Source organism: Sminthopsis crassicaudata, chromosome 4, assembly GCF_048593235.1.
Source record: "Sminthopsis crassicaudata isolate SCR6 chromosome 4, ASM4859323v1, whole genome shotgun sequence".
Taxonomy (NCBI): domain Eukaryota; kingdom Metazoa; phylum Chordata; class Mammalia; order Dasyuromorphia; family Dasyuridae; genus Sminthopsis; species Sminthopsis crassicaudata.
The window spans coordinates 97,430,375-97,458,107 of NC_133620.1; the positions used below are offsets into that span (position 1 = coordinate 97,430,375).

At 42.9% G+C, this 27,733-nt stretch overlaps 1 protein-coding gene across 7 annotated transcripts; it reads right to left on the minus strand.

Moving 5' to 3' along the window:
- PTPN7 (protein tyrosine phosphatase non-receptor type 7) lies at positions 1 to 27,538 on the minus strand. Of its 7 annotated transcripts, none has more exons than XM_074308800.1 (10): positions 27,520 to 27,538; positions 23,381 to 23,843; positions 22,256 to 22,439; positions 21,514 to 21,598; positions 18,417 to 18,493; positions 13,487 to 13,624; positions 12,828 to 12,938; positions 7,667 to 7,824; positions 6,239 to 6,352; positions 1 to 2,443 (listed from the first exon to the last, which is right to left on the minus strand). In XM_074308800.1, the coding sequence occupies exons 2-10, from the start codon at positions 23,500 to 23,502 to the stop codon at positions 2,350 to 2,352; spliced, it is 1,083 nt and encodes a 360-aa protein (XP_074164901.1). In that variant the 5' UTR covers positions 23,503 to 23,843; positions 27,520 to 27,538; the 3' UTR covers positions 1 to 2,349. The 7 variants fall into 7 exon arrangements, with proteins under 7 accessions (XP_074164901.1, XP_074164905.1, XP_074164903.1 ...); XM_074308804.1 differs by having other exon boundaries at positions 23,381 to 23,568; positions 27,520 to 27,537; XM_074308802.1 differs by lacking the exon at positions 27,520 to 27,538 and adding an exon at positions 26,296 to 26,314 and having other exon boundaries at positions 23,381 to 23,568.
- Positions 27,539 to 27,733: the final 195 nt, after the last annotated feature.

Sequence of the window (27,733 nt, forward strand, 5' to 3'; positions counted from 1 at the left end):
TTTTTATTTTTCCATTTGATCACCTCAGAGCTTTCTTGTTTCTAGTCCTCAAAGGGGACAGAAGGTAAAAGGCAGACAGGGCCATTGATTGAGGGGTGGGGTGGGGACAAGAGAAGATGCTATGGGAATCCCTCTAGCTTCCCTTTGTGTTGGGTTTGAGCTCAGGACAGGACCAGGCACTTGAGAGACCCGCTTACAGTTTCATCCTTCCACAAGGATGTGCCTGACTTACAGGGTCAGAAAAGAACATTTCAGAAATCAGTTCTCTGTGAAGAATTTCCCAGGAAGACCATGCAAAATCTTTTAACACTATTTTCTGAGGTATCACAGATCATGAAGAAAGGGAACCTCCCTGCAGATCAGCTCCCTGGGGATCCAGGGATGGTACTGCCCTGTCCACATTGTTTGATAGGAGATGTCATGGAACAAGAGTCAGCCCTTCTTCCATGTTTATGTTGGAAAAGAGAGTTTATAGGTCTCAAATCTGATTCCCTTTCTTTAGGAATGTGATGTCGACTTAGTCCTGGAGACACCTGGGAAGTTGGATTGGTTTGAGAAATTAAGCCTTGATGCAAGGTCCACTAGAGAGTCAGCTAATCAATCCTAGGCTGTATCTGAAACTAATCTGACCCACCAGAAGGGCTTAGATAGAAGAAGGGTACCTTAAGCAAGACTAAGCTCCCCATTTCCTCCTGCCATCTTCATAGTAGCCAGTACTAATAGCTAACATGTATGTAGTGCTTAATTTGTGCCAGACACCCTTTATAGTTATTTCGTTTGATCTTCACAACAATCCTGGGAGGTGGTTGTTATTATTCCCATTTTACAAACTCAGACCTAGGGTTGCCCTTCAGGTCTTCCTGACTCCAAGTAGCATGCCCTACCCACTATACTGCCTGGCTGCATCAAAGCTTTTTTTCACCTCTGGGTTTGGACTGACCATTTTTTGCATTAATGATTTCTCCAATTTTTATTTAGGTGATTTGCATATATTTATTCACTTTTATGTTTATGCTGTATATGCTTGTCTCCTTTATTAAGATTAAGCTCCAGGGCACTGGGATTTTTTCATTGTTCATACTTTATATCCCTAGTGCCTAGCTCAGTGCTCAGCACATAGGAGGCATTTAATTAATGCTTTATTGCTTTATTGGACTGGATCTTTGGGGGCTTACAGCTTGTTGGTGGGATTACCCTAGAGAAATTTAACTGGTGAATGGCAGGTATGAATGGTATCAGAGAGGGGGAGGATACTTCTGCAGACATTTCATTTATCTTCACCTTCCTCTCTCCCTTCTTCTCCCTACTTCCCCTTCACCTCAAGATGGTTGTAGGCTGGATGCCACGTGGTCCAGGCCATTTCTCCATTTGTGGTCCTGGGACCCAAGGTGGGGATGCAGGAGAGAACTGGGTTCTTTAGCCTTTACAGGGAATCTCCAGTGCACACAGATTGGTTGATGGGGAGAAGAAGGAAGCATCTCTAGGACTTTGGAAAGCTATAGAAGAGTCTGGCCTAAACAGACCATCACGAGCATCTCAGGGCTGATTGGCATTCTATGTGCTAAACGCTGCATGGGTGGTTGGGTATAGGACTTCTTTGTGTTACAAAGTTTCCCAAAAGGAGTGGGCAGAGGGATAGTCCAGAAATATTTTCCAGTGCCCAGGAAGGGGAATGAGCAAAAATAGTTGCCAGGACTTTCCCCAAGCTCCTTTTGTCCTTAGGATCTCCAAACACAGGGTCCATGATCAGAGGTCCCTGGAAGTGTTGCTGTAGAAGAGGAAATTTGGGCACATAAGTGGTAGGCCAGAGAATGTGGGACCACTTGGGCTTTTTCCTTCTGGCTTGCTGCAATTGGCAACTCAAATCATTAAGCTCGAAGCAGGCTATGGGCTTGAGAATTAGGCACACAAACATACATGTAATGTCCTTTCTGTCCACTTTAGAAAACTGAGAACTAGAGAAGAAGGTAAAATAAAAAGTCCTGGTATCTCTGGTCTTATCTTTTCCAACTCAGCTATTTGTGGTTGCAGGAGGAGGATTAGCTCTGCACTCTGGTCCAAGGACTGGCCTTCCTTCTGACACTCACAATTCCCCCATTCCTCCATCTGCCAGTTGGTGAGTTAATGATCTGGGATACCAGGTCCTTCCCAGGGACATGAAAAGAGAGTGAAAACTCGGGGCATGGAGGGGACAATGCCCAGCTCTGGGATCAGAGACCCCAGGGACGAGTGTGACAGAGGGAGAGAGTAAAGTTCTAGACCTATAAGGAGAAAGTTTCCCCCTCTCTGGCTGGGTCCAGGCTGGACGTTGTATAACCTGTGCCATCTCTTCAGCCAAGCTCCAGAAGGTCATGGGTTTGGTTCCTCAGGCAGCTGGGCAGCATACAGGGCCAGGGTGTGGTGCAGGAACTGGTATTGCTCACTGGTCTGGATCATGCCCCCCCTGGAAGGAGAAACAACACAGTGGATGCTGAAAGCAGAGACAAGATCAGGAGGATTTCCAAAGATTCCAGCTTTCCATTTTCTCAACAATGGCCCTTCCTCTGTCTCACACAACTTCTGCTATAACACTCAAAGCTGGTTTCCAAACTATAGATTCTCTGAACAAAATAATTGTTCACTTGTGTCTACTCTCTGTCCCTCACAACCACCCTTCCAGGTAGAATCCCATCTTTACCAAAAGCCATGTCTAAAGATCTGAGGAGAAGATGGGGACAAGAGGTTGCAGAAAAGCAGAATTGGAGAATCTAGTCCATCTATACCTACTTTGATCTGTCATGTAACCCTCAAAGTGATTTTCATTTTTTTTTTTCCAATTGAAGCTTTAAAAAAATTTATTTATTTATTTATTTTCCTGAGGCAATTGGGGCTAAGTGACTTGCCCAAGGTCACACAGCCAGGAAGTATTAAGTGTCTAAGGACAGATTTGAACTCAGGTCTTCCTGACTTCAGGGCTGGTCCACTTAGCTGCCCCGAAGCTTTTTATTTTCAAAACATGTGCAAAAATAATTTTTCACCACTGACCCTTGCAAAACCTTGTGTTCCAATTCCCCTCTCCTAGATGGTAAGTAATCAAATATATGTTAAACATGATAAAATGTATGTAAATCCAATATAGGCGTATGTATTTATACAATTATCTTGCTTCACAAGAAGAATCAAATCAAAAAGGGCAAAAAAAGAGAAAGTAAAATTCAAGCAAACAAGAAAAAGAACGAAAATGCTAGGTTGTGATCCACACTCAATCCCCACAGTGATTTTCATCATCACAAGACCATTGGAACTGATCTGAATCATTTCATTGTTGAGAAGAGCCATGTCCATCAGAATTGATCATCGTGTAATCTTGTTGCCTGATATAATGAAATTCTGGTTCTGCTCATTCAAAGTGATTTTCCCTAACTAAATGCAGGTCTCACTATCATTCCCTTACTCAATAAACTCCAGTAACTCCCTATTAACTAAGATCAAAGCTTTTCTGTTTGGCATTTAAAGTCTTCCACAGTTTGAATGTTATCTACTTTTCTAGTCTTATACATATATACTACATATACATTATGTTGTACATATCATATACTATTGTTCAGCCTATTTGACCCTCTTTTATGTGCCTTAGGTCGATCACTCCATTTATAATATCTGTACCTTTACTCTCATTGGTCTCTGTACCAAAAGTAACACTCATTCCTTATTGTTTCTTAGAACTTTTACTTTTAGAGTCTCAGTTTATCTTCTACATATAGCCTTTTTCAATTCTGCATCTACAACCCCCAAGTTATCTTTTATCTACATGATTATAACATAACCTAATATAGTATAGTGTGATATAATGTGATATGTGATGTCTAGCCAGAGGAAACAGTATATATACACACATGTATATATGTATGTGTGTACATACTGCTTCTCCTGGCTAAATTATAAATTCTTTAAAGGCAAGGTCTATTTCTTCTTCAAAACAGGCATTTACTAAGCACTTGTGAGCCAGGCACTGTGCTAAGCACTTTATAAATGCCATCTCATTTGATCCTTCACAACAATTCTAGGAGGTAAGGGCTATCATTGATTATTCCCATTTTATAGCTGAGAAAATACTCAGGCAAAGAATAAATGACATGCCTAGGATCAGACATCTGGGAAGTGTCTGAGGCTGAATTTGAACTTGGGTCTTCCCACCTCCAGACCCAGCACTCATCCACTGTATCACCTATTGCTTTTTTGTAGCCAGTATCTCTAGTATGTTTAATCAATGTTTGCTGGCTTGATTTAAATATATTGCTGAGACAGCAATAATACGGAACTTCTGAATATTTTTTTAGTGAGGAGCGATTTGCTCATACCTATGCTTTAGAATTATTATTTCAGCCTCTATGTGAGAGATTCTAGAGGGAAAGAGACTAGAAGCAGAGGGGCTATTGCAGTATCTAGTTAAAACAGTAGAGAGGAGATGGACAGGAGCAATATGTAGAAGCAGGCTTGATAAGACAAGGCAACTGATTGGATATGGGAGTAAGAAAGAATGAAAAGCACAGAATGACTCTAATGTCTTGATCCTGGGTAGCCTGAATGATGGGGTGCCCTCACCAGAAATAATTCCTAGAGAACAGACAGGCTCAACAGGAGAGAATTTAGAGTACTATTTTAAACATGTTGAATTTGAGATACCTATAGAACATACAAGTGGTGCTGTTCCCCAGCACTTGGTGATGCAGTTCTAGAGTTTGGGAGAGAAATCAAGTCTGGATATATTGATCAGGGAGTTGTTTGCATAAGTGACTAAGTCATTTTGACTATTATAAATATCATTTTGACTATTACAAATACACAAATTAGAAATAAAGGACATATGAAGAAAGATGCTATCTGCATCCTGAGGAAAATTGATAAATAGAAGTATGTATAGAATTATATGTATATATGTGTGTATATATAAATATACAATACACATACATATCATATATACACATCCCTGAGTGAGGAAGGGAAGAAAAAAATTTACATGATAATTTTGTATATTTGGGGAGAATAGTAAGTTGTACATAATAGATTTATAGTTCCATGTATAATCATCTTTTTATTTTACTGCATAATGGACATGCTTGTTTTGTTCTGTGAAATGAAAAAGAAATTAAAAAAAAAAGATCACTGAACTCATAGAAGCTAAAAAGATCATAGGAAGATAGAGTATAGATCGAAGAGGGTCCAAGAGAGACCCTTGTGGGGCACCCATATTTAAAGGCCAAAGGTCTTTATGATCAGCAAAGTACACTGAGAAAGCGTGGTCTGATAGGTGGAAGGAAAATCAATCTGAGGAATCAATTAGCAGCTAATTGGATTACTCTGCCCTAGCATGACTTTTGTGCATCTGATCTCCTGTGTCTCCATCTGTTAAAAGTTCTCTCTTTTCTTCAAGGCCCATATATCCTTTCCTGACCTCCCCCTCCTTCCTCCCAGCTCGGGAAAGTGATCCCTCCCTTCTTAAATTTCTTACAGTGCTTGGCTCAGTCCTTCTCCTGCCTTATCTTTACTTATTGTTATTTGTGTTCTCATCTTTCCCCTATTTTAGATAGGAAGCTCCTTGAGGGCAGGGAGTTTCTGGAAGAAGCATCTTGGCATCCTGAGGGCTCACTACAGTGCCTTGCCCAAAATTTAATAAATGTTTGAGGGGGGAGCTAAGTTAATTTAGTGGATAGAGCACCAGCCCTGAAATCGGGAGGACTTGAGTTCAAATGTGGCCTCAGACACTTAACACTTCCTAGTTGTGTAAGCCTGGGCAAGTCACTTAACCCCAATTGTCTCAGCCTATATATATGTGTGTGTGTATATATATATATATATATATATATATATATATATATATATGTATGTCTCATCGAAGTTGCACAAATTGCTAGGACTCAAGAGCTGATGGAATCAATTTGATTTTATACGTATGTATATATATATATATAATATATAATATTATATATTATATATATTATTATAAAATATATATTTGAACAGTTGAAGTTCAAAATAAATCCATTTATTTGTGATCCATATCCTAGTGCCCACCCCACCCCAAGTAAAAATGTATACCCTACTAGTGGTAAAATAAAGTTTTCAGCAGCAGGGATCCTTTCAAGACACTGGTGCTTGAATGATACATACAAGAATGGGGACATAAGGGAAAGCTTCAACCTGGGGACGATCGTTGGTGTGGTTGTCAGAGTGGCTCTTAGCTTTAGCCGGAACCCACCTGTCCAACCGAAGCTGGCATACAATGCCCAGGATGTCTACTTCTCCCTGAGCCTTGAGCTGTTGGCAGCCGATCCGTGTGGCAATGAAGCAGCCAGTCCGGCCGATCCCAGCACTAGAGATAAAGCAAAGGGGGAAAAGTAAGGTATGTCACAAGGAGAACAGTGTATGTAGAAGCTAATTAGCCCCAGGGGTCTAGTTCTAGGCTAGCAGAGCTGGAAATCAGGGCTTTTCTCTTGGGAGTTGGAGAATAAAATCAATGCTGCAAAGACCATCTCGGGGCACTGGTGGAGCATAACAACTGGATGGGCCAAAGAAAATCTCATCAAGGAGAGGGCAGAGGAGGGTTATTGCAGGAATCAAGCAATGGTCACAGATACATTCTCTCTTACTGGTGTTAATTTTTTTTAAAAACACATTTCATCTGCTGAGAAAGCTCCAGTGTTTCTCCACGATGCCCCTTCTGTCACTTAGCCCTTCTTTGGAATCTTCCTCCTCTCTGATCAGCCCAGGTATGGCCCCACCTAAGCAAAGTTTCTGATGCTTTTCTGGTAAGCCATTTCTTCATTGATCTTTATAGAAGAAGTCAGAGTTCAAAGCCTGCTTGTCAGTACAACTTGGGCAACCATTTAACCTTAAAGCTCTGTCTAAATAAATGTCAGCTAGTTACATTTAATTTTCTCTGCACGTTCTCTATCCCAGCCATATTTTCACCAGCATCCCCTGCAACCCTCTCTCTCTCTGCTATCTCCTCCATCCCAACCTTCCCTATTTCATTCTCCCTTTTTCTCCCATTCAATTTTTTTTTCTCAGATTTGTTGATATTTCATCGCTTTTAGGAAGCCTTCATGCATCACCTGTCTGCGAGCTCACCATGACCATACATCAAGCTAGCTCCCCTTCCCAACCTCCCTCCTCCTAGAACAGGAACTCTCTCAGGCTAGGACCTCTTCTCCATGTCCACTCTTCTCCAGATCTCCCCTCAGTATCTAGGCCGGTGTTCTGTATTCAATGCCAGCACATTTGATAATAATAATAGATAGCATTTAGTTAGTGTTTTATATCTTTCAAAGTATTTCATGTGATTTATCTCATTAATCCTCACAACAATTCTGAGCTAGATGCTATCATTTTTATTTTTTCAGATTCCTGTGCCCATGGTCACATAGATTGTAAGATAAATTTGAACCAAGTCTTTCTGATTCCAAGCATGATACAGCAGTATTCTATCCACGTTGCCATCTGACTACCCGACTAATCTTTTAGAGTTTCCCAAATCAAGGTCATCTTTGGTTTCATTTTGCAAAGGTTTGAGCAATAAAGCCCAACAGCGCAGTGTGTGTGTGTATGTGTAGGTGTGAGTGTGTTTGTGTATGTAGCTAACTCAGGGACTGGGGTAGACTTAGGAGGGTTTGAGTGAGATACGAACCTGCAGTGGACCACGATGGGCCCAGATTTGGCTGCTGTGTCTGGGCTCTCCTCAATCTCATCCACCAGGCGTAAGAGGGGCCCGGCTGACTCTGGGGTCTGATGATCAGGCCACGCGGAGAAGAAGACGTGCTTTACTGGACGACGCTCCTCCTGGTACTGAGAGATGATGTAAAGAGGGAGGGAGGGAGGGGTGCAGGTAAGGGAACTGTGAAGTTCAAGTAGATCCTTCAATTTACCAAAGGAAGAATCAGTGTCTGCCCTCAAGGAGCTCACATTGTACGGGGTGTTAACACAGAGAAGTATTCGATCAGATTCATTAGGAAGAGAGCACTAATCATTAGGGAGATTCAGAAAGGTTCCCCTTAGGAGCTTGCACCTAAAAGGAAGAACCAAAGATACTAAGAGGTAGAAAGGAGAGGGGGGCTTTGTGTAATGAGACAATTATTACTCTGCAGAATTTAGGGGCCGGGAAGTTGGGGATACCAGTTTTCTTCCTGCTTTTAATTCCCTGTTTCTTCCTTCCTTAAAACTGCTAGAAGTGGGGCAGAGCTAAGAAAAAAAAGAAAAGGAAGGAATTGCCTGAGCTCTCCAAAATTCCTTTCAGAACAATATTTGAATCAAATTCTGGAGCGGCAGAACCCACAAAAGGACAGGGCAAAGTAATTTTCCAGCCCAAGACAACTTAGAAAGTCAGCAGAAAAAGACTGACATGTAGTTAAACCTCACCCTAGCAAACCAGCAGGAGAACTTGAGATGGACTGAATCAGGGGTGGCAGTAGCCACTTTTGATGCTCTGGGACCCCACAGATGGTAGGGTGGTCATACAACTGGTGAGAATGAGAACACAGGGGTCTTGGTGGTACTGGGTGCAGGGCTCTATTGTATTACTCATACCAGGATCCAAGTGGCAGTGCAGGGCAAGGAGGAACATTAGCACATCCGAGCTTGTGGCAGCAAAGGACCAGAGACCCTAATCACAGCTTCAGGAAAAGAGTGCTTGTGGTCATTCATCGACCAGAGCACAGAACAGGAGAGTAATAAATTTACTTCTCCTTAGAGCATACTACCTTGGAGGAATTAAAAACTTATGGACCCCCTAGAACTAGTTCTGAAAATAACTGCACAAAAAATCTGAAGCTTGAGACGGTGCCTTCTCCACTGAAAAGGCAGAGTCCAATTTTAATATAAAGCTAAAAGTAGGCTAGAAAAATGAGCAAATAACAACAACAACAACAACAACAACAAAAAAAAAAAAAAAAAAAAAAAAAAAAGATCCTAACCATAGAAAGTTAAACACAAACTTAAGAAGACAACAAAATAGCAACTGTTACATCCAAAGCCACAGAGAAAATGTGAATTATTCTCAGGCCTTGAAAAAGCTCAAAAAGGATTTTAAAAATCAAGTAAGAGAAGTAGAAGAAAAATTGGGGGAAAAATAACTGTGATTCAAGAAAATTATATAAAAAAAGAGTCAACAGGTTGGTAAAGGAGGCACAAAAAATACTGAAGAAAATACACCTTAACAGACTAGGCCAAATGGTAAAAGAGGTGCAAAAATCCAATGAAGAGAAATTGCTTTAAAAAGCAGAATTGGCCAAATGGAAAAAGATGTACAAAAATTCACTGAAGAAAAGAACACCTTAAAAAGTAGAACTGGACAAATAATAAGGGGGTACAAAAGTTCAATGAAGAAAATAATTCTTTAAAAGTTAGAATTGGGCAAGTAAAAGCTAATGATTCCATGAAACATTGAGAAACAATAAAAGAAAGTCAAAAGAATGAAAAAAATAGAAGAAAATGTGAAATATCTCTTTGGGAAAGCAACTGACCTGGAAAATAGATCAAAGAGAGATAATTTTAGAATTGTAATACTTGAAATCCATGATTTAAAAAAAAAGATTTTAAATATCATTTTTCAAGAAATTACCAAGGGAAACTGCAATGATATTTTAGGACCAGAAGTAAGATAGAAATTTTAAAAAATCAACCAATCATCTGAAAAAGACCCTAAAATGTAAACTCACAGGAATATTTTAGTTTTAGCAAAATTCTGGAACTCCCAGGTTAAGAAGAAACTATTGAAAGCCAGGAAAAAAAAAACAAAATATTTAAATATTGTGCAGTCAGAATAACCAAGATATAGCAGCTTCTACATTGGAAGGCTTAGAATGTGATATTCCAAAGAGCAAAAGAATTAAGATTATAACCAAAAGTCACCTACCCAGCAAAACTGAGTATAATCCTTCAAGGGAAAAAATGGATATTCAATGAAAGAGAATTTTCAAACATTCCTCATGATAAGACCAGAGCTGAATAGAAAATTTGATTTTGAAATACAAGCCTGAAGAGAAACATAAAAAAGGTAAAAAGGAATTCAATAAGGTTATACTGTTTACATTCTTACATGAGAATATGATACTTACAACTCTTAAGAACTTTCTCATTATTTGGACAGTTAGAATAAGTATATATATGTAGAGAGAAGACAAGGGTATGAGTTGAATATAATGGAATGATGTCTAAAAAATAAAATTAAGGGGAAAGAAAGAGGAATGCACTTGGAGAAAGGGGAAGGAGAAGAAGAATGGGATAAGTCATCTCACATAAAAGAGATATGAAGAGCTTTTACAATAGAGGGAGAGATGGGGAAGGTAGACAGGAAAACTTGAACTTACTCTCATTGGAATTAGTTCAAAGACAAAATAATATGCACACTCAGTTGGGTAGGGAAATCTATTTTACCCTCTAGGGAAGTAGGAGGGAAAGGGGATAAGGGAAGGGAAGTGGATGGGTGATAAAAGGGAGAGTAGAGGGGAGGAGATGGTAATCAGAAGCAAAACATTTTTGAGGATGGGCAGGGTAAAAGGAGAGAGAGCATAAATGGGGGAAAATAGAATGGAGGGAAATAGACTAATCATAACTGAAAAATATTTTATGAGTATCTCTGAAAAAGTATTTCTCAAAAAGAAAATTGAGTCAAATTTATGAAAATTTGATAAATTATCAATGGTGATGAACAGGAAGTTTTCAGATGAAGTAATTAAAGTTATCTAGTCACATAAAAATGTTTTAAATCATTACTGATTAAAGATATGCAAATTAAAACAACTCCAGGATTTCATCCCACACCTATCAGGTTGGCTAATATGACAGAAAAGGAAAATGACAAATGTTGGAGATGTGAGGAAATTAAGACAGTACTTCACTGTTTATAAAGAGGTTTCTACAGAACAATTTGGTACCAGGCCTAAGGAGCTATAAGATCATGCATACCATTTGACTAAGACTAGGTCTGTATTACAAAGAAATAAAAATAAAAAGGAAAAGGACCCATATGTACAAAAACATTTATAGCAGCTTTTTTAGTGGTAGTAAAAAATTGGAAATTGAGGGGATATCCATCAATTGGGGAATGATTGAACAGGTTGTAGCATATAAATGTAATGGAATACTGTTGTGTTGTGAGAAACAATGAGCAGGATATTTTCAGAAGAACCTGGAAAGCCTTACATGAACTTATGCAAAGTGAAGTAAATAGAATCAGGAGAACAGTAACAGCAATATTGTATGATGATCAATGACAAATGCCTTTATTCTTCTCAGCAGTACAACAATCTAAAACAATTCCTAAGGACTTATGATGAAAAATACTGTCCCAGAGAAAGAACCAATGGAATCTGAATGCATATTAAAGCAAACGTTTTTTTTTAACTTCAAGTTTCTTGAAAACTGTTTTTGGTCTGTATTTTCTTTTACAGCATGACTAATATAGAAATAGGTTTTGCATGACTGAACATGTATAACTTATCATATTACTTGCTTTCTCAATGAGGGGGGGAGGGAAAAAAGAAGAGGGAGAGAATTTGATTGTCAAGTTTTAAGAAACAAATGTTAAATGTTATTTTTAACATATATTTGAGAAAAATGAAATATTAAATTAAATTTATTATTTATAAATTATAATAAATTAAATTAAAAATATTGTAGAAAACTGGGGAACCAAGAGAGCACAGACCAATGGTAAAAAAAAATGGGTCCTTCTGAGGAGATCTGGCTTTTTAGTCCTAAGTTGCTATTGATTTGTAGTATGAATTTGGAGAAGTCATTCTGTCTCCTGGGCTTCAATTTCTTAATCCATGGTAAAATAGGAATGCTGATACACTTCCCCTTCCCAGCTTCCTATCTCTGTCAGTTGCCATGAGGACAAAATAGATATGAATACATACAGAAAAGTATAATGTGCTATTTAGGATCTAGGCTCACTAGTGGATCAATTAAGTATTTATTAAGCACCCATTACATACGATGAGCCATGCTAGACCCTGCGGAAAGATGGAAATGAAACAGACCTTACTGTCAAGTAGCTTTCATTCTATCAAGGGAAGCAACTGGATTCTCCTATGTCTGCACAGCATACATGCAGTGCAAACACAAGGAAATTTCAGGGGAGTCCAGAGGCATAGGAAGCTAGGAAAGAACCCCAGGAAGGGTCTCATGAGGAAAGGAGTGCTTGAGTAGACATGCAGAACAAAGACAAGCAAAGAAAGCTTTCAGTTGCAGGAAAGCAAAAGCAGTGTCTATTCTCTCTCTCTCTTAGACACACAGGATGGGGTTTTGCCAATTATAGGCTCAAGAAATTCTGTTGGACCCAAGTCCTGGGGAGGATTTGATTTGACTTAAAACAGAGTTACTAGAAAAGGCTCGGGAGGATGACAGTGCTCACTGTTTGGAGAATGACCAAACAAGTCAAGATACCTCCCTGGAATAGAATACTATGGTGCCGTAACAAATGACACGGTTTTAGAGAAACCCAACAAAACTGTATGAACTGGTGCAGAGTGAAGCAAGCAGAATCATGAGAACGGTTTATACAATAGCAACACCATCAAGACAAATAACTCTGAAACCTGAAAATTCTGATCCATATGATGATGATACCATAATTCCAGGAGAACAATGATGAAGCACACTATTCACTTCCTGACATAGAGTTGAAAAATACAAAATGAATAATGAGACATACATTTTTAGACTTTGGGGGGTGGGAAAGGCTAGGCAGGTCCTACTCCCTGTGGAAAAGGTCTGTCTCCTATCAGGCTCTCCACATGTGGAGAGTTTTCAGCTAATGATTTTATATCTCTATTGAACAGTTGTTATACCTGAATAGTAAGGTGCCGAACAATATATTCTGGGTGTTCCTTCACATCCTGGACCCGTATCTGGAATGGCCCATAGCTTTCCTCCTCCGTCGGCCAATAGTGAACACATTTCTAGGTAGAAGGGAAATGGGAGAGAGAGGGGGAAGTAGTTCCATCAGTATGATCCAGGGATGCTCTAGATAGGAACTGCCTCTTTAGGGGTGAGAGACAGGGAGTTTATGTTGTAGAAGTTCTATCTCCCCTTGGATGAAAGTTGGGGACTACATCTGTTACTAAGAATGAACAAAAAGGAAATGAGTTAAGGAGTAAACTTTATCCCCAAGTGGTAGTCTTTACCCTATGGAAGGTGGAGGAAGGGGAAAGGAAAGAAAAGAAAATCAAAGAAAGGATCCTACAATATTCTAACTGGAGAGAGAGAGGCAGATTTTCCATGGTTCTCCTATGGTTAGAAGACTGTTGTTCCCTAGGGATGGACTATGAGTGTTTTCCTGAGGTACTGGCTGCCTCTGCTCCAGTTCCTACTGGGGAAGATTGGTTGGAATCCTTCCTTAGCCTAACAGATATTAGGAATCTGCCTCTTCCCACTGCCCTTGTGTCTGCTGCAGTCTGGTCCTGTGGGATGCTCGAAAATGATTTTTCTGGGGAAAGCTTCCACCTACCTCTTTGCCCTCTTGGAGCTGGGTGAGCATGATGATGAGGGGCACCTCCTCTTGCCACACCATTTCCCAGAAGTCAGACACAGTATTACGCATGGGGCCCTGGGTTGCAATGTAAACTTTCTCCCGGCCATCATAGCCCTGGGGAGATGGAACAGAGTAAGGAGGAAGAACCTCAAGGAACTTCCCCAAGCTCCCTCTCTCTAGAGCTTAGACATCCTGACACGAAGTAGCAGCCCTTTTGCAAAAAAACTTGACAGAACTCTTGACAAACACCCACACCCACACCCACACCCCTTTTCACAATTTACATGACATTTGCATAGTTTAATTTTGCTACATTTCATGTATTTAGCATCAAAATGCAGAGCAAGAACTTCAAGTTTTCCCCTTTTTTCTCCAAAATCCATCTTCCTCTCTGCCCCCTTCCAATCAATTAAATGATAATGAATCATAAGTATTCCTTAAGCACCTACTATGTGCTAGGCACTGTGCTACGCGCATATAAAGACAGATATGAAATAGTCCTTTCCCTTAAAGAACAGCAACAATCACATAAACAAATGAATGGATGGATAAAGATAAAATACAAAATACATGGCAATACATGGCATAAAAAAAGCCCCATATAGAAAGTCCTGCTTAATCTGAGTCTGAGGAAACACGGGATGAAGAAGGAGGCCGTGGGAGATGACCATTGCAAAGGCAAGGAGATGATGGAAGAGTTGGTATAAGAAGGACATAGCTCTGGGATACTTAATTTTCTGTCCTTGGACATGCTGCTGTTGCTGCTACTGCTGACTTCCAAATCAACATTCTCCTTTTACATCCCATGAAAACAGGGATTAGACTGTGGAACATTATGGAAACAGAACCGGATTGTAGGTAGAAGCCTTGGGTTCAACCTTGGCTCTGCCATTTACTCTGTGTGACTATGGCCATTCTCTTTTCTGGGTCCAGATTTCCTCAGTGGGGACGGATTAGAGAAGCTACTGGAGACAGATGCCACGAAACATTTGATTTCCCCTCAAATCTAGGTCCCAGGGTGGAAGGGACCTCAGAAGCCATCTAGTAAAGACTTCATTTTATATCTGGGAAAACAGAAGCCAAAATAGACAAAGTAACATGGCAAAACTCACACAGGTTAAAGTTTCTTGGTAGCATTAGGATTTGAGTGTGGATCCCCTTCCTCTATATCCCACATTCTTTTTAGCATATCTGCTATGGAACCAGTCTTTGCTACCCATAACTGCGTAAACTTGGGCAAATCTTCTCTTTGGGCCTCAGTTTTCCCTTCTGTAAAATGGGGTGGGGAGGATAAGAACGATTATATGTCTTTAAGTTATCGCCTAGCCCTAAATCTTATAAATGGGGAGATTCTTGTTTCCCTTCTAAATGATTAGAGATGGCTATTTTCCCGATGCCCTTGCTCCTGATAACCACCAGAGGGCAGAAGGTTTCATGCCCACTCTAGGGATATGTGGTTCTTTAGCTGAAGGAGCTAAGGGTTTATCAAAATTCCCTGAGGCTGAAATCTGGGACATTTCTCTTAGCTTCCTTAGTGAGCAATTTTTGGAGGATTCTTAGCCTCCAGAATTCTTTTCTGACCAAGTGGCATCCCAGCCTTATGTGGGATAGAATTTATAAGTCTGAGGATAGGAAGTGGTGAGGGATAAATGAAAAAAAGGGACCCCTTAAGGGCTGAATTGCAAAAGCAACATTTTTTTCAGTGCTCCCTGCAATATTGGGGCTGTTATCTAATGAGATAATATTTATTATCTCATTATTATTTATTATTATTATTAAAATTATATAATGTTTGTAAAGCACTCCAGAACAGTGTCTGGCACAGAGTATGTATTTGTTGTTGGTCCTGTGTTTCCCCTTCCCAGGGAGAGAAGAGATATTGCAGTCCAACACAGAGCTTCTTAACTTTTCTACTGAGGACCCCTTTTCACCTGAGAAATTTTGCTCAACCCCTGGTAAATATGTATATAAAATAGGTTTACAAATAAAACATTTACTCATAATAAATTATATTTTCTTAAGCTTCATATTCAGTTACTGACCTCACATGGGATAGCCACCCACAGTTTAAGAAGCATTGGTCCAAGCTTTCCTTTGGCACTTCTCCCATGCAGATTCCCAGAGTCATTACCTCTTATTAATATCTTATAACATGAGTGGCTGATTTTCAGTATGGGCAAGGGTCTCCTGCCAAGTTTAGGGGGTTTAATTATTGTGAACACTGTATATAAATGCAGGATCTCATAGTCTTCAAGACTAGGTGACCTCAAAATGTTATAAGGGGTGAATGTTGAAAATATATATTTTGCAAATAAAAAACTTTAATCAAAAAATGAAAATGTCATGGGGGCAGGGGTAGGGAATATAATTTGGAAAAGTCAAAACACAATTTTGACAGAATAAATAGATGTTTCAGAAATATCTTTTAAAATAGGAAAATATGAAAGACAAATCTGAGGGGCAAACAGTCATTATTTGTGGTGGGAAAAGAAGCCAACAACAGCATATCAATAAACTGCCAATACACATGACTAAAAAAAAATAAAATAAAAAAAGACTAGGTGATCTTTGGGGGAATCATAAAATCGACCATAGCAATGGATCTGGTTATATAAGGAATTCCTGTTTGGATATTGATTGGAATAAATTGGTTACTAGGTGGAACAGTGCAGAGTCCTGAGCCTGGGGTCAACAAGACCAGAGTTCAAATATAGACACTGACAAACTGACCACAAGCAGATCCTATTTACCTATTTTCTTTCTAAAAAATGTCAACAGGAGATAGTAATTGCATCTACTTCTCACCTTACTTCTTGTAAGGACAAAATGAGATAATATTTATAAAGGACTTTGTAAAGCTTAAAGTAGTATATAAATGCTGCTCTTATTATAAATTGGCAGCTAAGTGATGCACTAAGCCTGGGGTCAGGGAGACTACTCTTCCTGAGTTCAAATACAGCCTCGATACTTAATAGCTGAATGAATCGGGGCAAGTCATTTTATTCTGTTTATTTCAGTTTCTCATCTGCAAAATGAGCTGGAAAAGAAAATGGCAAAACAGTCCAGTGTCTTTGCTAGGAAAAACCCTGAATAGGGTCATGAATTGTGGAATACGATTGATTGACAGCAAAAGAAAAAAAGAATGAATGAAAGAAAGGAAATGAAAGAAAATAGGAACAGGTAGAAAAATCTAAATTTGATATCAGGAAAGAAATTTCCTAAAATTAGAATTATACATAATTGGAATGAGATAGAAATAGTAAACCATTCCAGTATCTTTGGCCAAGAAAACCCAGTGAACAGGATGATCCATAGCATCATGAACAATTGGACGTTACCGGACAACAACATTGTTCCACTGAGGATATACTGTATATAATATGTATATGTTTGTATAAACACATATGTATATATAAACATAATATGTATTTTGTATATAATATGTATATGTTTGTATATACATATATATATATATGCATATATATACACACGTAGTATAGGCTAGCTGATACTTGTGGCTTCCTTATAGGGTGATTATTTTTTGACCATGGGATGGATTAGTTAATTTCTGAGGTCCCTTTCACCCTTGAAATAATATTATTCTGTGACTACCCCCAGGATAAAAAAATGGAATAGAGGCAATTAGGTTTATTTTCAGACCAAAAAAATTCCACATAAGTATATATATATATATATATATGTTCATATTTAGTTTTAGAATAGAATAGAAGCCATCAATGTTTTCTTCCAAAGCTGTCATGCCTGGACACTAAATTCCCACAAGTCACAGTTTGGGGAACATTGGTCCAATCTAACCTCCACACTTTACAGAGGAAGTAGACTAGCATCTTTATTTCATCTGCTTTAGAATGAAGGAGCTGGATGAGACCCATTAATCGACAAACATTTATTAAATGCCTACTATGTGCTCAGCACTGTGTTAGGCTTTGAAGATAGAGATTAAGAAATAAAATGAGCCTTTGCTGCCAAGGAATTTCTTTTAGATCAGGGGTTCTTAAGTTGGGATCCATAGATTCCTAAGATTTGATCTATGAACTTGGATGGGAAAAATTTACATCTTTATTTTTACTAACTTCTAATGAAAATTGAGCACATATTTCAGTTATTTAAGAATTCAGTTCTGAGATAGAATTCCTCAGTTTTGCCTGGATGTTAAAGGGGTTTGTGATACCAAAAGATTAAGAATTCTCATATGATTCAATGCCCAACATCCCCTCCAGCTCTATTTTGGCCCCTCTCTGTGATTTACCCAAGGGTGATCAGCTCTGTGGGGAACTTTTGAACCCTAAGGTCCAGAAAAGAACAGGCAGAAAAGAACACTGACTTCCAGAGAAGTCTGAATTAGAATTTCAACTCTTTGATACTTTGTACGTGTTGTTTTGTTATTCAATCATTTTAGTTTTAGCTAATTCTTTGTGATCCCATTTGGAGTTTTCTTGGCAAAAATACTGACATGGTTTGCCATTATCCTGGCTCATTTTACAGATGAGGAACCTGACCCAGGCAGAGTTAAGTGACATAGTTATTAAGTGTCCAATGCTGTATTTGATCTCAGAGAGGAGTCTTCCTAACTTCAAGCCCTGCACTCTATCTACTGTGCCATTTAGCCAAACTGAATCTCAGTTTTCTCATTTGGAAAATGGGATAAGTAATATCTGTACCACCTATGTAAAAAGTTTTTAAGAAATGAGCTTTTTGTCATAATTTGTGAACTATAAAATGTTATAGAAATGCAAGTTGCTGTTATTAGTTATTAGAGTTTAACATGATACCTGGCCCATGGTAGTAGGTGCTTTGTTGAATTGAATTACAATAATACAAATTATCCAAGAAACCCCTTTTTTTGGCCATGGGATTGGCCTATGGTGCTGCTAGAGATACTTACTCGGATGTAGTTGGCATTAATGTAATCCCCATCCTCCTGGCTCTGTGCCCGCCCAAGACAGACACGGCTTTGGGGATCTGAGAGAAAAAAAAAATTATGGAGGTCAGGAATCTTATGGGATAATGCTTATTATCAGCACCGTAAGTGAATGCTTGCTGAATGAAGAACGACCTTATTCAGTAGGAAATAGGGAGTCATTAAAAGTCTTTGAACAGGGAAGTGCTGTGTGTGTTGGGTATTAGGACGATCACTCTGACAATATTGGGAAAGATATTGTTGTTTTGTTCTTTGTTCTCAAAGAGGAACATGACATCGGGGACTGTGCCATGACACTGACATGACATGTGACATGACAATGTGAATTGGATTTAAGGGAGGGAGATCTGTGCAAAGTCACTAGCTTCACTTAACCCTCCAGAGCCATCAGTGTTGGGAAAGATAGATTGGAGAAGTAAGAGACTGAAGGGGGAGACCTCTGCTAGAAGGCTGTTGGAATAGCTTAGGTGCGGTGATATGGACACAGACTGAGCTGGGCATGGAAAGGTAGGAAAGGATGACCAATATTGAAAATCATGAATGTCCTCCCCCCCCCCCCCCCAGGCTGGGGTTAAGTGACTTGCCCAGGGTCACACAGCTAGGAAGTATTAAATGTCTGAGACCAGATTTGAACTCTGGCCCTCCTGACTTCAGGGCTGGTGCCCCATGAATGTCTTTTTGATGGAAGAGCTGAGATTGAGAGAAATGACTAGCCTAAGATTATACAGCAAACCAGGAGAAGAGTCAGGACAAGATTTTAGGTCTTTTGATTCAGATGTAAGATCTCCCATGGAGGACTTAACAATCTTTATTTCAAAACAAACAAACAAACCAACCCCAAACAAAAACCAAACAACTAAAAAAAAAAACACAAACACAAGTAGGATTGTAAAGAAGCAATCAAGGCAGTGCTAGTTTAGAAGTCAGAGAAGTTGGTTCAAGTTTTGGCTTTTACACTAATTTCCTGAGAAACTTTGGGGAAAATAATTTCATCTCTCTGGGTCATCTCATGATGATGTCACTATCAGCTGAAGTCCCTTCCAGTCAGAAGTCAGGAAACTATAACCAATAAGCATCGTGGACAAGGTAGCTTTCCGCAGGAAGAGCATCAGGGAGGTAGTATCCTATTGCCTATACCTTCTCATGAAGAGGACTCTAAAGGTAGAAAGGGGCTCAGGAAGAGCCTGTGTCTGTCATCATGTAATTCTGGTCCTTCTGCCTACCCTGGAACCTCTGTGGTTGGTGAGTTAGGCTTGCGTTAGTTATTGAGTGTTATTTTATTTTCTCTCTAGTTAAGTGAGCCCCTCTCTGCTTTTCACTAGCCAAGTCCCTCTGGGCTATGTAGCAGCCAGATTTTTAGAGTAGAAAACTCTCCTCTGGGTATTCATATGATAGTGAATTTATGCTTTTCGAATCATTAAGCTGGGACTTTGTAGGGTCATGGAGAAAGGGAGAAACAGATAGAAATACAGAGAGAAACAGAGACAGATAGGTGAGAAACAGAGAGACACACAGAGTAAGAGAGGGAGAGCGAGGAGAGGGGGAAGAAAAGAGAGCCGGGGAAAGAGAAGGGGGAAAAAGGAGGAGAGAGAAGAAGGAGGGGGAAAGAGAAGGGATATAGAGAGAGGTAGGGAGAGAGAGGGAGGAGAGAGGAAAGATAAGGTGGGATGAAAGGAGGAGGAGGGGGAAGAAGAAGGGGGCAGGAGGAGGAAAAGGGGGAAGGAGAGGGGAGAAGAGGGGAAGAGGAAGAAGGAAAGGAGGGGGGAGCGAGTGCTGAGCATCAGATAAGCCTGTGTGCAGTAAAGGCTCTGACTGGAGCGGGGCTTGTGCTTACCCATTCCCTGGAAACAGATTTTCACATCCAGTTGAGATAGAAGATCCAAGCTCCTTGGAGCCCAGTATCCCCCTAATTCCCTAGTCTCATGGAAAACCTGCTGGACTAGACTTATCTTCCTCAGCTCCCCCCTTTCCCAGTTGTTCATCTTCCGTAACTGCAGGCTACATATCCTCCAGCCCAGCCCGTCTCCTTCTCCTCCTTTCAGACTCTGTTTTCCTCTCTCCCAGTTACTCTGGCTTGCGACCTCAGGAGTCGTCCCTGACCCTCAGCTCTCATTCCCACCACGCCTGTCATCAGGTTTCGATTTCTCTCTCCTGAGCATCTCTAGTGGGTGTCCCCTTCTCATCACCCATGTGGCTGCTGCCCTAACCCATGCTCTCATCATCTCTTTCCTGGGCTGCTACCATAGCTTCTTCATTAGTTTTCATACCTGAAGCCTCTCCCCATCCCAGTCCATCCTCTTCTCAGGTAGCAAAGGTCTTGTCTGACCATGTCTTGTTCCCCTACCACTGTCCTTCACTCACTAAGCTCCAGTAGTTCCCCATCACGTCCTTGATCAAAGTCATCTATTTGTCATTTAAGACCCTGAAACTTTTCTCTCTTTCTAGCATTCTCTTCCATACATTCTACAATCTGATTTCCCAGTCCTACCATACACCTAAAAACTTCATCTCTTAACTCCAGGCATTTTCACTGGAATACTCTCCTTTACCTCCCGCCTTTCTGCAAAACTCAGCTCAAATGTCTCCCCAGTGCTTATCCTAGCACCTCAATGTTTAATAAGTGCTTATGGATTGATTCCTCTATTCCACCTAAGACTTCTACGCTCCTATTTCTATTTCCCAAGCGATGCTATGTCTCCTCCATCCCAGCGGTATCTTTTCTCTTCTAGAAAGCATCTTCCATTCCAGCTGTGCTTTCTCTAATTTAAAAGCACCCTCTGTTCCAGCTGTGCCTTCTCCATTCCAGCCCTTTCTCCTCCCCCCTAGCTGCCACTTCCAGATGTAGCTCCTCCATTGCACCATGCTCTTGTGGAGAGAGGGAAGAATGTGGGACCAGCCCCCTCCTCCAACTTGACCCTGGGTTTCATGGCTGAGAGAAGATGCTTGTCATTCAACTGGCCCCAAGAGTCCTGATCACCCCTAAATTCCACTCCACGCCTTGCCTTCCCTGCCCATGGAGAAGTCTCCCCCCACCTCCCCTGCTCCCTAGCAGGGCTCTTACTTGGCAAGATGGTCTTGTATCGGTCCTTAGAGGCATGGCCAGGAATGTCCAGTTCTTCAGGATTGACAAAGTTTGGGGGAATCTTCTGGCAAGTGTGAGGAGGAAGGGTATAAGCCGCTGTGACTCCTGTCCTGACCTCCCTGCCGAATCCTCCACTCTGTGGCTCACTTGTCCCATAGGATCATATATCATAGATTTAAAAGCTAGAGAGGACCTTAGAGGCCATGGACTCCAATCCTCTCATTTTACAGATAAGGAAACTGAGGCTCAGAGGTTAAGTGATTTGTTTATGGTCAGCCAGTCAATATCTGAGGCAGATTTTGAACATAGGTCTTCCCAATTACAAGCCCAGGACTCGTTGCTGCATTTTACCCAGTTGATTAGTTGATTAAATTTCCTATTTTTGATATTAGCATATAAGGTTATATTATTAGTATATAAGTATATGGGGTTATAGTCAAAAGAGAAGGCACCAGAGAATTGCCAAGTTTTCTATAACTTTCTACTGCCATGTCTACCTCTATTCTGAAATTCTTCCTGTTATCTCTGACTCCCCTGCGGGCCTCTCCTAGCCACAGAGAGAGACATAAATTTGACTTCAATTTTTGCTAACGTAATGAACAACTGTAATATTGCCTAATGACTCCCCCAACCTCGAGCATCCCCTTATTGTGGAATGATTCAAGGCGGTGATTCAGAGGCAAATGGGGTGCAGTTTAAGGGACAGCCCCAGGGATCTTACCGAGAACTCTTCCTCTAGCTGCTTGGGGCTGGGTGGCTGGTGCTGCAGGGCCCAGCGGGTGAGGGGGTGCTTAGCGGTCCTTAAGAAGTGGAGAGTGAGTTCTCTGGGTGTAGACACTGAGCAGATGGGCTCCACTGCCCCCAGAGAGCTCACATCCAAGATCAGAGCCACGTTGGAGCCTCTCCTGCAAGAAAAGCCAGTGGTCACAGCTGGGGAGATTGTTCCCAGTGCTTCCCAATTCCAGGGTCCCACTTCCAATCCCCGGGGTCTAGAGTCCCATATTTTAGCTGGAAGAGATCTCCAAGGGGATCCAGCCCAAGCTGTCCCTACACCAGGATTAACATTTCATTTTCCACTCGAAGACTTCCAATGATGTGAAACTCTTTCTAATCTACTTTTGAGCAATCCTAATTGTTAGGAAGTTTTTCCCTACAGGAGGCCTAAATCTGCCTTTCTGAAACTCCCATGTATTGCTCCTGTCTGGGGCCAAGCAGAATAAAGTGGCAGACCTTCACCTCTTTAAGGATCATTATTCTGTCCCCCCTGATATCCAAGGAAAACATCCCCATTTTTTTCATGATGCTTGAATGGACACGGGCTCCAGTGCCCTCGCTGGGGGGGACCCAGGAGGCCAGGCTTTGTTTCTCCTCCTCGGGGAAAATGCCAACTGGTGCATACCCTTTCAGGTCCCTGACTTCTGTGGGAGCTTAATCTTTCCCCTCTTTCTCCATATCTGCAATTCCCCTGCCCCTGTCTATACCCAAAGACAGGGAGGACAAGGACAGTCCTGAAAGGATCTGTGCTGTTGATATCTTGAGAAATGCTCCTGTCAGAATCCAGCCACCTTTTCTTTCAGGTTAGACCAACCAAACTTGAGCCTATATTAGGTTGAAGAACATGGGGGACGTTGGGTATGGAGTAACAAGAAACTCCATGTCCCAGACATGCAAATGCACCCAAATCAGCACATCTGGGTTTCTTTATTGATTCAGGGCAATAGTTTGCTCTGCACTAAGGTGTCTGGTTTGGGAGGTGGAGGGGCAGTTTTAGTGGTGGTGGTGTGGATCAGGGCTGAGGGGTCTGGGATAAGGGGCCCCCATCTCCTGGTACCCCATTAGGGCTCACCTCTCCTGCAGTCTGATGTGCTTCTTGGCGGTAGAACTGGGGGCAGGAGCCTGGGCCATGCTTGCCCCTTGTGGCAGAGCTGTTTGCTGAGCTGGGGAACACTCCTCCCAGGCCTGGACCATGCTGGGCTGGGGCTCAGTGGGCCAAGGCAAGGGCCCAGAGCAGGCTCACCCAGCCATGGTAACCATCTGAAAGACACAGGCACCCCACGGCTGATAGTCCCTCGGGTGATGGGCAGGAGGCCTTCACGCCTGCTGGACCAGAACCAGCAATCTGAGCAGGGGAGGAGGCAGAGCAGGACCCCACAGGCCAGGGCTGGGGCTTGTGGTTTGGCCCCAGTCTGCTGTCCGTTTTCTCATGGTGCCGTTATCGTTCCCCCCAGAGCCGCTTGCATTTCCGGGGTGGGAGCAGTTATTATCTGGAGGGCAGGACGGGTAGCCTTTTAGGGCCCAGGATGAATTGTCTAAGGGGAAGAGGAGAGGGACTTTGGTGAGGGGGAGGAAGAGATAGAAGGCTAAGGAGGAGGGAGAGGGGAGAGGTCTGGGGGCGGGGGGGGCGGGGGGGGAGAGATATACCCTTGTGTGTGTGTGTGTGTGTGTGTGTGTGTGTGTGTGAGTGTGCGTGCGTTACATGTATATATGATCAGAAAAAGCTCCTAAGAGGAAAATAAGAGTTTCTGTGGGGGAAACTAGGGAGGAAGAGAGAGGATTGGAGGAAGCTTTCTTTTGGGCATCTTGATGATACCAGGAGTATCCCAGTGCTGGGATCAGAGGGGGATCCAGGCCTCATCTGTCTCACTGTGTCCCAAGGGCGGTAGAGTGTCCACTCAGGCCCCCTTTAACCATGGATAATGCCCTCTCCAGCTTCAGCTCTGGGGGCTCTGTCCAGTGAGGAACACTGAGGGGGTGATTCTTTCCTCTTCCTGTCCTTCCCCAACTCTTGCCTCCGTAACTGTCAGGAAATGGCTTCACTGAGCCTTTAATCTAAGGGAGCATGTGGCAGAACACAGCTGGGAGCACGTGGGGGTGGGGATGGGGAGGTACCTTGGCCTTTTCCTCTTTAGGGGGCAAGCCCCTCTCCCAGAGTCTCAGCCATAGCCCGTCAGGGTCTGGGGATAAAGAGGGGCAGCTGGGGAACGGAACTAATTAGGGTCGGAGAGAAGGGAAAAAAAGGCAAGACGAATGGATAGGGGATCAAAGGGAACATTGCATTTCTGGGTCTGGGGAACCCCTCTTTTTCCTGGGAGGTACCTTGGCCTTTTGTGTTCTCATGGTCTCAGAGGGTTATTGGAAATGTGCTCACTGCCCAGTCCAGCCCTAAGATGTCATGCCCCTTCCCTATTTCCACCTCCCAGAGACAACCTCCTCCCCCATATTGCACAGAACTGAGGGGCTCCACGAGCCCACCTCCCCTTATCCCCCTTCTAGTACTTACTGGAGTGGCTGTGTCCCCCCAGGCTGCCTCCTGCCAGCTGTCTGTCTGTCTGTTTGAGGGCTGAGAAGGCTTCAGGAAGCCAGCTTCCTCCCTCAGCCCCTCCTTGCCTACCACCCACGCACACCCAACCACATGCTGCCCTCCATGCGCCCACTGCCACCAGGGGGAGGGTGCCCGTTTGCCTGGGCCATCGACAATCCTGACATCAGGTGTCCTGTCCATTTTCCCAGGAATTCAAGTCAAAGCAATGCAATTAAACCCAATGCTATAGGATCTTAAGCAAGACACTTCTCTCACTAATTTTCTCCTTGGTTAAATAATGGGGTTGGTTGAGATTATTTTTAAAGTCTCTTTCAGTTCTAAATTCTGAGACTTTAATTATTCAACAAATTTTTTTCATTTTTTTCAACAAATATCTTCTATAGGCAAAGTATTTTGTTAAGATTTTAATAAACACAGTTGCTTTAAAGAGTTTCTGCTCCCTAAGAGCTGTCTTTGACCACTGGGCAGGGGCAGAGGGTGAGGGATCTAGAATAGGAAGGACCTTTGGAGTCCCTCTAATCCAGATGCTGTGACTGTGACCCATTTTGTGGAAAAGGAAAGCACTGGCTCTCATAGGCCTCCCCAACTTCATAGGCTTTAGAGACCTGAATAATTTAGTCCAATTCTCTTCTTTAACAAATGGGGAAATTGAGGGGCAAAGTGACTTTCCCAGGATCCCACAGGGAGTTCCAGCAATGTTGGAGTTCAGTATCAGGTTCAGTTACAAAGCCAGGCTATTTCCACCGTACATCAGTGTTTATTTGCTCAGCTCCTGAAGCATCTTCCCTTCCTTCCACTGTTTAATAGTTTCTAAAACTCTTCCTCCAGATCGTTTCATTTCTAGGCTGTGAGGACTGCCCTGAACATCACGTGGCACCTTTTTGCTGGATGCTGCCACTCCAGCCCCTGCCTTTATCTGGCTTCCCTGGGTACCCAGTTGTCAGGTTCTCCCCCTGCTCAGCCGGCTTCCCTTAGTGGGAGCCTTCTCCCAGGTGTTTCTTGCCCTTTCCAGCTTCCAGAATTCACAGACAAGCAGAGCCCTTGTGAACCTCAGAGAGGATGTGGGCTACAGCCAGGAATGGGACTATCTGGTCCCCAGCGCTGCAGTTTCAGGGAGAAGACCCCGGAGCCCAGACCATCTGAACCTAGGACATGACTCCCTCTCTGACCGAAGCCAGGCAATCCAGCTGAGTACCCCAAAACGGGAATGATCACAGGAGTCTTTCCCAGCCCTGCTCACAGTTCTCCCTGACAACCCCTTCCCACCCCCACATACCATGTCAGAAGACTTATGGATCTAGGAAAACCTCTGGCCTGAGAGAAGGGGGTGAGCTGGCTCTCCAGTCTCCCGGCTCCCCAGCCCTCCAATGGCTTCTAGGGAGACAGAGCCAGCTGTTTGCCTTCTTCCCTCCCTGCCCCCCAGCCCTGCCCCCACACACCTGGAGGTCTCCACCACCTTTCCCGTTCCTTTGCCGGTCAGCCAGGCAGACCTGTTCATGTTCGATGCCTTTTTTGCCTAATGTCGTCCCAGGCATCCTCACTTCCTTCTCCAACCCTTCCTCCCGTACCCCCACCCTCTCCTTTTTTTCCTCCCACTTTTCTGATTCAGCCATCAAACTGTGACAGCATCAAAGAACTGAGGTACAATAGGTACTGGGAGGAGGTGGGGGGACAGCCATGCGGGGAGGGGTGTAGGGAACGATCATAGGGTCTTTTTACAGAGGAGGAAACTGAGTCTCGGATGGGGGTGGGGTTGAGGGCCGCATGCCGACAATGAACAGAGACAGCGCGCAGATCCCATGCTCGGTTCACAAGCGCATTTAATAGTCTTTCTGGGACTTCCCTTTTGAAGGATCATGTTTTCCCGACTATTCTTGTGACCATGGACAAGTCACTTCCCATTGGAAAAATCACCTTCATTTTCTCAGGGATAAAACGAGGGGGTGGAAAGATGATTTCTGGGTTCCTCCAGCCCTAACGGCCAAGGTCCCCTTTCTCCAGAGGAAAAAAGGGGTCACCCCGATCCCGGATCCTCTCCGCGGAGGGCCAGATCCTGGGAGTCTCCCGCAGCTTCCCAACAATCTGCTCCAGTGAGGGTTTTCAGGGTTGGGGAGGAGAACAGGGAGGGGAGAAGGGGCCACCTCCTCAGGGTGCTGATTGTAATCAGGAACAGGAAGCTAGGATGCCACAGGGGGGCGGGGAGGAGGAAGCGGCGAGTTCCCCCCATCCTCACCCCGAAGGCCCCCCCCCACCCCGCCATGTTTCCATGGTGCTGAACCCCCATTCTGGTCCTCCCCAGCTCAGCTGGCCGGCGGTTTGTGCGTGGGTGGGCAGCTTGAGGCCTGGGGCCTCCTGGGGAGGTGAGGGCGGGATAGGTGGGAGGAGGGAGGGGCTTAGGCTGGAGAAGAGCCAATCCCCGTACCTGGTGTATCCCAGCTCCCCCGGGGGTTCTTGGTTATCCCGCCTGTGCCCACCTCCCCCAGCCTTCTTGATCCCCCCAGAACACCCAGACACCTGTGCGGGATAAACTTGCCTTTCTGTCTCTGCTGGGCTCACCTCCTACTTCCAGGAGCCCTTAACTTAGGACAGGGGGAGTGGGAGCCTGGAACTCTCAGGTAGGAAGCCTGAATGGAGTGGGTTTCACCCCCAGCCCTGCCACTTACTATGACTGACAGTCACGAAGTCTTTTCTCTAGTGTCGGTTTGTTCATTGATAAAGCCAGGGAGGGCTGGGGTCAGCAAGCCGTGGCCCTGGGGCCAACTCCGGCCCACTTCCTGTTTTCTACCCAAACTGGCTGGATTCGGTCCAGGGGCCTTGTTCGCCTACCTTAAAAGGGAGGGAGTTAGTTAATAAACTAGTATTTCTTAAGCACCTCCT

Coding starts and splice junctions, on each gene's coding strand:
- PTPN7 (XM_074308800.1), bottom strand. CDS start 23,502: ATGGTCCAGGCCTGGGAGGAGTGTTCCCCAGCTCAGCAAACAGCTCTG. Junction 12,939..13,486: donor AGCTCCAAGAGGGCAAAGAG/GTAGGTGGAAGC, acceptor CCTTCTACCTAG/AAATGTGTTCACTATTGGCC. Junction 2,444..6,238: donor TGCCAGCTTCGGTTGGACAG/GTGGGTTCCGGC, acceptor TTCTCCTTCCAG/GGGGGGCATGATCCAGACCA.